This window comes from Metopolophium dirhodum, chromosome 1 (assembly GCF_019925205.1).
Source record: "Metopolophium dirhodum isolate CAU chromosome 1, ASM1992520v1, whole genome shotgun sequence".
NCBI lineage: Eukaryota > Metazoa > Arthropoda > Insecta > Hemiptera > Aphididae > Metopolophium > Metopolophium dirhodum.
In genome coordinates, this window is record NC_083560.1 from 56972277 (window position 1) to 56985582 (window position 13306).

The 13306-nt window shown below is 36.8% G+C and overlaps 1 protein-coding gene across 6 annotated transcripts in view; it reads left to right on the forward strand.

The window, feature by feature from the left end:
* Positions 1–541: 541 nt before the first annotated feature.
* LOC132936236 (uncharacterized) overlaps positions 542–13306 on the forward strand; it is a 60727-nt gene continuing 47962 nt past the window's right edge. For 2 of the 6 annotated variants that reach the window (XM_061002929.1, XM_061002928.1), the window contains exon 1: positions 548–1599. In XM_061002929.1, the coding sequence (XP_060858912.1) occupies positions 1380–1599 (220 nt within the window). In that variant the 5' untranslated portion in view covers positions 548–1379. Of the gene's footprint in view, positions 1600–13306 lie in introns of all 6 variants that reach the window. The other 4 variants (XM_061002925.1, XM_061002926.1, XM_061002927.1 and 1 more) reach the window with 4 other exon arrangements.

Consider the following 13306-nt stretch of genomic DNA (forward strand, 5'->3'; position numbering starts at 1 on the left):
GCCGGTATTTTATTTTATTATTATTATTTATTTTTGTTATTTCGAACCCGTCGCAACTCGGTACAACACACACATACACACTCACATATATATAATATATATATGAATGTACACAGGTACACTGCAGCGCGGCACACAACGATAATCTCTATACTACCCCTTAGCGGCGGTGGCGACGGTTCGTCTCTCTCGAGGACACGCGCGCGCGCGCCGGCGAGATTCGGTTTCCGCCGCCGCGCTTTCCACCCGGGCGCGCGTTAGTCTGTCGATCTCGCCGGTTTTCCACGAACCCACCACCGCACCGCGTGACGCCTACGTCGTCGTAGTCGTCGTCGACGACGGAGGACGCGACCGCCGCGCCGCCGGCAACAGAGAGCGCCGCCGGCGGTCGCAGCGGCAGCAGAAACCGCCGCCGCCGCCGTCATCGCCGGGGCCCGGAACCGCGCGCGGCCGTCCTCCCGCGCCCGCCCGCCCATCGCCCGTCCGCCACACACCCCTCTTGCCATCGCCGGCGCAAACCTCCCGGCCGGGCGGCGGTGGCAGCTCCAAGCAGCGGCGGCGAGCAGTCGTCAGTCGGTCACGGCGTCCCGGTGAGCGACGTTTGTTTGTCAGTGTATGTGAGTGTGTGTCACAGTCCGTGTGCGCGCGTGTCTGTGTGTGAGCGTTTAGTGGTGTGTGCGTGCGAGCGATCGTTTCACCCGGCGGGGCACAGTGTGTGCCGAGTCTTAGCGTCGTACGGAAACTCGCCGCTTGACCGGAACGGCAATAAGAGAGATAAGAATAAGGAAACCCGTCGGTGACACCGCACTGCCACAACCGTCATAGTCAACGCAAAGTTTTTTTTTTTTCACTTCTTCTACTCATTTTTTCTTCTTGTTCTTCAACCACCGCACGTTTCGACGATCGCGTGGAACTCGTACACGCGCCCCGACGACCCTCAATCCAGCGAGGGTCGTTTTATTAAATTCCGAATCGTATAATATATGTTGACGCGATTCCATTATATCGTACACGACGACCCTTAAATACGTACTTAAAAAAAAAAAATCCCCCTTTTCGAATCTCCGTCGTCTGCTATAATACATCGTTACAGTTGCAAATTGTTATAGATTTCGCTGTACGATTGCTGCAGTGCTGCAGGCGGCAGGCAAGACTATAAATATCGCAAAAAGACAGACGGAAATAAACACTAAGAAAGAAAAAATAAAATAAAATGATCGTAAACTTTTCGGCGCTCGTTGAACGACGAAGAAGTTACTTCTTTGAAGGGCTCGGAAGTCTTAGAAAAGTCGCAGTGGCTAAACCACCGCCGACGTTGGCGTTGTCTTCCATTCGGCAATGCGTTTAATCCGTTGTAAGAAAATTAGTCGTTAGTCAGCATGATTTGGTCAATGAAGTCTTCGGACAGCGGTGGAGAAGGTGGCGAAGAAGATTCTGGCGGCGGGGGTGAAAGCACCAAGGCAGTCAAGTGGCGACGGCATGGTCGTCAAGTTTCAACTACTTCAACAACTTTGGGCTGCGGATGGATGACCCAAACAATGTTATTCTTCTTCTTGATCACCGGCACGGCAGCCGTGCTATCAAACTCCACGTTCAAAGGTATCGTTGTCAGTTAATTGTTTACTCCATATTTATACTATACCTACACATAATTCAGTAAAACCATATAATATACAATATTATGTTATCGATGTGTAAGAAAAAATAGCGACTGATCCCTCTAGACTTAGGTTTGTCTAAGCCAATGCCACTGCGGAATTGTTATTATGTGAATACACGACGACGTACCGTTGCGTCTGGTTGTATTTGTTGACCGCGATGGACACGGCTATTCAAAACGAATAAAAATTAACTTTTCGTTCATTAAATTCGAATTTGTATTAATAATTCTCACGCGGATATTATGTTTATAACGCATTTTAGTGGTTAGACCGTGTACCTAAAGCTTTGTGTGTGTATGTGTGTGCGTGTGTGTGTCGATATAAAACACGCGAGAACAACGACAGCAACCGTGGTCGGTATCGTGTTGTCGTAACGCGATAGGTATATCAGTAGAGATCGAATTGAGCGGGAACGCATATATAATATTATAATATAATGTCATGAAGGCGCCGCCGATAAGGATATAATATTATGGTGTATAGTTAATACTTAATAATAATAATAAGTATCACGAAAAAAGGATATGTCTATACACGAACACTGCTGTAATGACATTGCAGGGGTTATAATAATATGGTTTACGATGTATGCCTATTGCGTATATGGTAACCGATACGATGATACCTGAAAAGACCGTGTGCCGGTGGACGGGGGTTGTGGTGGTGGTGGTGTTGGTGCATGTTGGCTATTGTCTTTTTTTGCTTTTCATTATTATTATTATCATCATAATAGTATGTTATGCTATACGTCGACGGTTATTGCGTACTATATGCAACTAGATATAATATATTATATTTCGGAACCCTATATTGCATAAAGCAACATCTCGAAAATCCTTTCTTAAAAATAAGTTTCGCTAGGAAGAATTTATCGGAATAGGCAACCTACCCGAGGAGCACAATTATACATATATAATATATATTATTATTATTATACGACTAGGTATAGATTCCCGGAGGTAAAATCGTACATACAAATGCGTGCCTTACCGAAGCCATTCGAACGTTCTCGATAAGATTCAGATGTGTGTGCGGGATGGGGCGAGGGTAATAGTTTCCAAAATCTCGGGATCCCCGGACGTAAAACACACCCCTCCTATAATAGTTCCTATATTATACTCTTCTCGTCAATCGCGTCGTCGGGCCGCGGGTGTAAAACACTCCTGCAATGCCGTAACTACCACCACCTTCTCTGCCACTTACGATGAAACCCAGTGGCCGTAATAATATTATATTATTCTTTATTACCCTTAATGTTATATTATTGTTATGCGTATAATATTATATAATAGTCAGTGGCCGTTCGTACGCCATTATAATAGTATAATATAGTACCTATAAAATATAATAATATTGTTGTCATCGTAATATTAATATTACCATAATATCGTATATTATGCACTTTCGGAACGACATCGGTTGTATTATTATCTCGCCGCTTATACGTTCTCGTCCGAACGCCGCGAACTACAAAAACGCATCGTCGCTATAATACAGCAGCAGTGCTAATAAACTGTGCGGTTTGCGGAATCCGACGATCTCGCTTGCTTGTTCTGTCGTACGGACGGCCGCGTAAAAATAGACTCTCGAGTCTCGGTTTTAAATTTAACGGGGAACACAGAGGCGTATATCACGCGTAATCGTACAGAGTGTATAAGTAGCCGACGATGTACATATATGCGTGTGTGTGTGTGCGCGTGCGCGCGTGTGTGTACATATATCGCACACACACACGTGTGCGGCGCATATAATATTATGCGCGCGTATTAAAAGTGTCCGGTTGGCGATGGCGGCGATTTTGCAGACGACCCGCAACGGCGCGCCCGTCAAGTGAATAATAAAATTCGTCGTCGCCGCCGCCACCGCCGCCGATCCATTTATTATTAAACACGCATAACATAATATTATATAGTATACATATACGTGTAGGTACGCGTATCGCGGCACGGTCGTGCGACGCGAGCGATGCGTCGTACACGCGTTTATATATAGAAGCGACTCAAGCGATTCGAAAGTTACGCCGCGCCGCCCGTTACAAGGCGTCATAATATGCGACGACGTATGCGCGCGTGTATAATAATAATGTAACGTTTTATAAATATACCGACTACGGACGGCGCGGCGTCAAAAGCTTCGTCGTGGTCGTCGCCGTCGTCCACGCCGTTACAGTCGACGGCCGTTACAGTCGCAGTCAGCGACGGGGCGGCGGCAAATCGCATCACTTTGCGCGACGTTTTTATTTTATAGCTAATTTTTTTGTTTTATGGTCAACGCGCGTGTTTCTAAATATGGAATCGTCCGCTTGCCGTTCCGGTCGCTCTCGTTACGTCGGCGCCGCCCCGTACTCTTCTTTTATATCAGCTCCCCCTCAAGATACATTATAGTATACACCCGTGCGTCACTATACACAATATAATGTTAAGTAATAATATAATTATAACGTTTTAATTATTATTATTATTTTCCGTACTGGCGCAAGAGGACGGAATCGAGTATAATAATAATATTTGTCTAGATCGTTATTGTCGCGCGCCAAGACCGCGTGGGCCGGCCAGGACGTGGGCGGCCGCGAGTTTTCTTCCCGTATATTTTTTTCGCTGTTTTCATTCCATATTATTTTGTTCGTCTCGCCCACCGCGGAAAGACAAAGAGATAGAGAGAGAGACACACACACACACAGATATCAAGCGATGGAATAATTCCTCGGAGACCTAATACAGAATTGCAGTGTATAGAGGTTCTCCAATCCGGCTTAGGTCGGCCCGATGAAACTTAGTCGTCGCTGTTTGAATATATAGTCACAATTCGCGCGTACCTATGTATATTATGCCTAGTGGTAGCTACTATATAATATACGACGTATAATACATAATATAATAATATAAGGCTCCGGAAATTCGATTGTGCTTTTGGGCGCATGGCGTTAACGTTTGAAATATTAATGTCCAGTGCAACAGAGTTAAATCACTCGCGATTTTTCCGAGCGGGCTATTAAAATCGTCGTGCGCCCCATCTCGCTTCGCGTTATACTTTTGAATAAATTTACCGCACGGCGATGCGTATGCATATTGCATAGACGCACACACACACACACACACACACACACACACACACACACACACACATACACACGCACACACACACACGCACACACACACACACGCACTGTGTATATGATAACGTAAAATATAAGTTTAATAATAAATTAGGTACATGTAGCTGCATATATACAACTTAGGTACATATTTTAAACACAGCGTAGGGCGTAGGCCACTATGTTTTCTCGTTTTTCCACACACCTATAATACAGAAAACCTGGTAAAAACTATATAGCCCACCCTGTATGAATAATATATAGAAATATATATATATTCATCCCCGCGCTGTACACGTGAAACTAGTTCCCCGATGTTGTACCATATTATACGCTCTCTATCTCTCTCTCTCTCTCTCTCTTTCCATATATATATAATTTAATATTATATATATTTAATGCTCGGGCGTTTCGCCACGAACGACAATGCGTCGATGCTTTCGGGGCGTCGGGAAATCCGGCTGCTAAGACGGGTGGTTTTTCCCACGAACGTAAGCGCCTTTGTGATTACGCGGGCGCATCCGAGTATGTGTGTGTGTGTGTGTGTGTTATAATGATAATGACGATGATGGGAACCTCTGCAGCGATCGGGCGGTGTTTAGGGGAAGCGAAGGTGTGGCGTACTATACGTCATTGCGGGTAGACAGGTAGGAGATTGGCGCGTGTGAAAAACTCTCAATCACCGCTACTGTTATACGTATTACGTAATACGTATATGAACGTAAAAGTACCTATCTACCAGCGTCCCACATATACGTTCGTACTTCGTAAACCTAAGTATATAATATATAATATATGTGTGTGGGTGTGTGTGCAGATGAGAGCGCGAACTTATTGTGTTCGCGTCGTCGTAAAATATTACACCAGCTCGTAATGCGCGTGTATTTCCACGTGTGTGAACTGTGAAAACTCTAAATAAAAAAAAATAAACAATAACCTCCCGTATATGCCGAGCGCGTTGAAGAATAAATTTCGGAAGAAATGGGTATAACGACGGTTGAAATATATTACGTTCACAATATTACTGGCGCGTATACAATAGTAATAGTAATAATAATAAAAGGTAGTAGAGTACGTATATATGATACAATATAAATACCATCGTTATAATATGTGCTGCGCGTAATGCGTATATACGTCCTAATTGCACGGTAATAGACGCGCGACGATATGAAAACGTTATAACGATTTAGCCGGAGGGGTGGAAAAATGCAAAAAAAAAAATGCTTAAAACGCTATTAACTATGTATAGTCAGTACCTATATATAGTGCATATACAAATACACGTGCATATATAATGTGTGTGTGTTTGTGTGCATAGGGCACTAAAACTACACGATTACCGCGATTGTATACATAATATACGCGACGGTCCGGACACGGGACTGTTTTTTTTTATTATTATTATTTGTATATTATACACGAATACAACTCGCGGGTTTACGGTCGTCGTAGGTATATGAAACGCGCGTTTACATCACCAATTATTATTATACAAGCATATAATAATAAATAACATAATGGCTGCAGGTATAATATAATGACTGCGCGTACAACGGTTGACATACGGATAGGTGGGTAGAGTATAATAATAACAACGATAATGATAATAATGAAAAAAACATTGGATACGGTACACTGATTGTAAGTCGATCGCCTATATTATAATCGTCGTGTGAACCACGTCCTTGGCGGTGCTTGATGGATGCGGTAGGTGCGCAACGACGACCGACGCGTGACGACGAGACACAAGACGACGGGAAGACGCGTATATTAATGGTGCGGTACATGGGATGTTACCTGGACAAAAAAAAATTAAACAGGTGTTTTTCTTCGACTTCTGCTGTTTTGACACTATATGGCGTTTCCGGCCGCTCGAGCCACGCCGTTGTTTTCAGCCGTTTGGGCTTTTTTTTCTTTTTTCATTACTCTCTGTACCGTATAATACTCATCCGCGCTAAACTACTATAATAGCGATACATTATCGTAATACGCATACATATCGCATACATATTGCGAAAAAATGAACACTGCGCAATAATGTTCAAAAATTACCCATTATAATAATATTGCTATGGTACCCAGCTATATTAAGGTAGCTCTACTTTCGAATATCGCACCGTTACACATTTATGACAAAATTAAATAGAATTATGTTTCCATATTATTATCCATAATAATTTATGGAGGAAAAAACCAAGAGGTCCGGTCATTGGTATAGGTATACGTTTTAGTCTATATACTCACTAAAACAACGGGAATACGAAAAGAATAATATCGAAATCATTTTCACATTTATAAACACGACCGATAAATAGCCCATACACGTATACGTATATAACGCCGCAGTAGCATACATACCGGCCATATCACGTATTGTATACCAAACTACCTGTATAAGATGGAATTATATATATATAAAACCGTATCAAATTCACTTAAACCACAATTTATATATATACAATCGATATGGAAGTATAACGCCACTGCCGAAACACCGTTTATTTTTGTCATCGACATTGGTATAACGGGTATCGAACTACAAAAAATAAAAGAATAAAAGAAACGGTAATGGCTACTGTTAAAGAAGACCGATTAACCGAGACGGTAAATGCGGCGAATATAATATTATATAGGTAGGCATGTTTATTTTATAAATGTAACGGCAATCATTTTGGTGCGGCTTACGATTTGCAAAAGTGTTCTACTTTTTCAAACTACTACTAATACTACTACTACAACTACTACAACTACTACAACTACTACAACAACAACAACAACAAAATACTACGTACCAAATTAGGGAAATATAAAATTGCGCGTTATCGTATAAGAACGCTTTGTTAATTAATTGATCAACTTCAATTGTATTATAAACGCTGCAGCAGAAATTCTCGTACATATATACACGAATTACAATAACCATTAACCATACTACCATAGTACAATATAAACATACTGCACACTGTGCATATAGTGTATATATAGGTGTATGCGCTATGCGCATATTATTATAACTTGTTCATATGTTTTAATACCGAGTAAAAATGGCTTAAAAACGATTCTATACAACGAAGCCGCCGGAGCGCGTTATATAAATTCTATGTTAATTCACATAATAGAAGTAGGTACTATTATGGTTTCTACCTCCACTCTTTTGGAGTGTATGGGGTGGTAAATAGGAGGGGGTAGTATTACTATATGCAGTAGTTGGCAGCAGCAGAAGCAGTGCTTGTTCGTTTCAACAGGGCAATTAAAATTTATAATAATACGCCGAGAAAATACCGAGAATACGCGACTTGTAGTGGCGGTTCTCCTCGTCATCGAGTATATGACTGCTCTATTATAATAATTATTATTTAAATAATAATAAGGCGCGCATATGCACGGGGTGTGTTGAAAACGAGGGATAATCATTGAAAATGTAGATATAGAAATTTAGCATGCGCATATATATATATATATATATATATATACCGTAGTGTATACCGAGAAGAGTGCAGGCACAACGGGCTTGGAAGGGGAGATGGCTAGTGGACAGCAAAAATATAGATCATGTATACTGCAGCTTCGGAAGGGAGGATAATAATAATGAGCCGAGCTTATTTTGAGTAGCACACCAGCACGTATAGTAACTGACAAAACAGCGGTAAGATGAGTATACATAATAGCAATGTTGACGGAGGGAAGAACGGTGTGGTTGAGAGTATAGAGAAAAAGGCAATGTTATATTTTGCGTGATTGAGACTTGACAAGCAATCCACAATAATAGTATACAATTATTAATAGGATTATGAAAATTTAAATTTAAAAAAAAAACAAAATATAAAATCCAATGACAATAATGATATAATAATATATAAGTACTTATGAATTATATAGCCTGTATATGGCTGTATTATGGTGTAGTTCTGCTTATATTATACCTACTCGTTTTATTATTGTATTTGTGTATAACCGTTTGGATCTATTTTTTTTTATATATATTTTATATCGACTCTCATTGTTGGATTTGCCTTGTTATTTTTGATTTGAATTCAAAGTTATATTATAATATGAAAAATGAGAATTTCAAAGGATTTTTATTTTTTATAATATGATATATTTTGTATTCATGAATGATTAAGTATATTCACATACTGTAATGTATGGCGTTTGTAGAGAACAGATTGACAACTCACCGTATAACTGTAGTACTATATAAAGTACTATATAAAGTACTATATTATAGTTATTTTCTTTTAGTATTTGAGAGCGTATACTAAAAACTATTTTATGTGTGCATACATGCAGAGTATTTTCTGCGTGGTTTAGATGGCGGCAGTACTTAAAAGCTGTTCGTAGAAACTTTGAGATTTAAGAGAGGGGTTTTCGCCACTGTAGGATTTATCAGCCCGTGATTCCTGTACAGTGTACACGTCTGAAGCCGCAAGTCTTTATACATTATATAATGCGGATATATGCACGAAACCGTATATTATGGGGTGACAAAGGCGACTATAATATACGAGATTATATAGGCACAGGAATTAGTGAAGGAAAAGAAGGGAGATTACTTGATTAAAAAAAAAAAATTATTCATATTTAAAATATTTCCTAACGCTTTGAACTCCATTTCAAATCAATCTCGTAGTTGTACTTACTATGCATATTATATAGCTGCACAACTTTGTTTTATTTTACGAGTATATTATATTATTATACGAATGCTTTTGTACCACCGCCGCATCGACACCAAAAAGGCCACGTAGTATATAACGTTTCAACTTTACAAGTTCGTCGTGTGCCGTGTATATAACATAAAAATGCAAACGCGCGTCATCTTAAAGTTAAATACTTTATCGTGACCATTACGACGTGGCTTATTTTCTTCGGAACACGCGATAAGCCGTCGTTTTCATATAATATACTGCAGTGTGCAATAGGTATACTGTAGTGGTATTACGGGGACGACGTTTGTTTCGATGTATACGTTTTTCCGGTGTGTAAGACTACGTGTTTAGACGCAAGCCCGGCAGGATTTTCGGTCGAGTGAATTTGACGTCAAAATCGAGTAGAAACCGGACGGCGCGGCGGCGGTAGATTCTCCCACGAAAGGTACCTAATAATACGGTGGTGGCGGCGGTAACGAGTCAGTGGTAAGAACGGCGGACACCACCTGCTGTTGCTATAACATATTATATATATATATATATATATACGATGAGTATGTTATATATATATAAAGCCATATAGGTACTGCTAATGGGCAAACAAAAATTAATTCGTATGCACATTCCACGAGAGGGTATATTATTTCGAACAATAGATAGATAAATGGACGTAGATACAGACAACGGGTAACTTTCGATGAAATATAAAGAGTAAAGAAACTGGCGAATTCCATTGTAGTGCAACTCCATATAGTTAGAGTTTTTTTAGTCCGAGTGAGTTATATAACTGTTGAGGCGACAAAAAAAAAAACCGAGGCGGTGCAGTTAAAATCGCTATACATACAAGTTTGATGCTGATAGTAGAAAATCGCAAAAAGTTGACTATAATAGATGTTATTGTGGTTTGACCGCATTTAATAGTATAATGAAATATTACTATATACTATCTTATAACGTTTATACAACTATTCGAAACTATTCGCTGAAGATATTCTCGTTAACGATCCAACAAAGACGAATTATATATTATGATGAGTTAGTATAACGGTAGATATTTGCTGTAAAGTAATGATCGAGATCATAGCTAGAATGTTGGGAAATATTTTTTATAATAATAATTATAATGAATGAGAAATAGAACGTCTTCGAGATGTGACAATAGAATTTACGTGAAACTCCGTCGTTCGTGAGACTTTTCTTACTTTAAATAAAAAGTACGATTATAAATTAAAGAGTTAAACATAAATTGTGGTTTAGTGGAAAAATGGAGCGCGGGAAATTGGAATACATGCTCGTTTGATGTTTGGCGAGTGATCAAAAATAATAAAAAAAATCATACGGAAATACGATATACATGTAAATAATGTCTATAAATGTATAACTTGGATGCTGCGTAACGCAACGATGACGATAATGCTATAAAACAGCGTTTCGCACATTTCCTAACGCTAAAATAAATAATATTAAAATTGTTCAAAAACTATCTATGGCTTGGATAAATTATTTGTTTGTATTATTTGTTAGTATTATTTTTTATAATATATACAATTGTTAGTGATTCGATTACGATCAAACTAACATAAAATTTAATATTTTAAAAATCGTTCTTGAATTTTAATTTCTATTTGTAATTTTATTATTTAGAATTTAGAAAAATAATACATATATAATATATATTAGTACAATATGAATTCTGTATAATATACTGAGAACGTGATTTTATTATATACCTATAACTATTTCGATTTTTCAACAGTTCTATGTGTATACGATATACTTCTAAATACAAATTGAGAATCTAAATAAAATGAGTAAAATAATGAGTTTAAATTTGAACTATTAACTGAAGTTGGAATTTTTAAAAAGATTTGTTGTAGCTTTTAATTCAAAAAAATCGTATTTTAGAAATAGAATGTGAAAAATAAAATTGCCATAATTTATAAATATAATGATAAATAATGGTAAATAATAAAACAAGAACAAGTCTATATGTGAATGATTGAAATTGGTAGAGATTAAGTTTGAATAAAATTAGGATTGATCCATCGCTAATGCGTATAATTGTCTATTATCTTCTGTATATCTGTTTTTAGTATAAAAACAAGCGTACCTATCTGAAAATTCACCGTAACAAATCATAGTTGAATAGTTCTAATCTCTAGTCATACGCTTGTATATTATAATACATCCATGATACATATGACTCGCTCACATTGTTTAGGGAAAATGTTAATTGATTTAAGAATATGAAATGTGAATTGACCTACATTTTAATAATTAAAATAATTTATTCTTCATTCATTTCTCATAGATGTATAACGTGCCATCTTGTACTTTGATGTCTAAAATTATGTGACTATAATATAAAGTTGTACGAAGCCACGTCACTTTCTGACTTTCGCTGTAATCCATGTTCACCTTATAGCATATTAATTGTATCCTATGTTAAAGGAAAGATAGGTAGTTCGTTCTAAAAATTTTATTTTATCAACTTTTACCACCTAAATTTTTAAAACAAACATTTTAACATAATAAAATATATAGAGATACTGGTTAAAATAAAACATTTTTTATGAATAAAAATATATTCCAATTTCACAAATTAAAATTAATTTATTTTTCATATATGAGTTTACTTCGATACCTACAGTAAAATACGTTGTTTTTAATATTAATTTTGTATGAATACTATAAATTAATTTGCATATCATTTAACACTTCAACAAATACTTTTTACAACTAAGTTAGGATAAGAAATATAAAATATCAAATTGTAACGAAAAAAAAAAACGATTTTAATTATGATTAATTTTCTTCCTGTCGTCAATAGTTTGGATTTTTAACATTGTTGGAGAGACATTTTATGAATATACAAACCTAAAAGATCAAATAATAGCTAGAATAAATTGATTTGAGTAAATTAAATCAGCCTCATTAAAATGTTTACCAAAAAAATATAATATTACATCGAGGGACATATATAAGTTATACTGTATTACTCAAAACTTAATGAAAATTAGTTTTAAGGTTTCATTATTTTTACAAACTTATATACACACACAAAAATTTAAATTAAATTAATAATATAAGTTAATAAAAATGAACGTGTTTTAATTATGTCTTAAACATAATGCTATATATTATTTGTGAGATGTGACTGTCAAAATGAGGAAAACGGGTTAAAAAAAGATGATTTTTATTCCTTATATTAGTATAGATACCTACTCTCTATTATATTATGAAATATTTAAATGTGGAATAGTGTAAAATTTGAGAGAAGTCTATTTTCTAATTTAATTGTTTAGTATCTACTTTATAACTGCGTGATTTTATTTCTAAAAAAATAAAATAAATGACAGTATAATGAGCGTGACATTATGTTCTCTTTTTTATACAAAATACCTAAGTGGTCAATTAGAATGTTGATATAATTTTTTTGATTAATTATATTGGATAACAATAAATGATTGATGATGTTTGAACGATTGAAATACACCTGTATATATTATATTCGTGCATTGTGCATAAAGAATAAAGATAAATATATACTTATACATATTCGATACGCATAGGCTTAAATAATATTTTAATATTTGAAGACGTACCTAGATTAATGTAGGCCTTGAGGCCCTTAAAATGTAATTAATTATAGTATAACGGACTCTGTATTTCATATAATTTACAAATAATAATTTCACCAATATACTCATCATTATATTATATATTATTATATAATACATGACACATATTACATAATAACGATTTTTGTAAAAATATATAAAATAAAATATAGGGAATAACAAAATATTGTCAAATAATACGTGGGAATAACTGTAGGAAAATAATTATAAAAGATAAATGTCACAAGACTAAAATATAATGTCATCCGGCACGTGTCA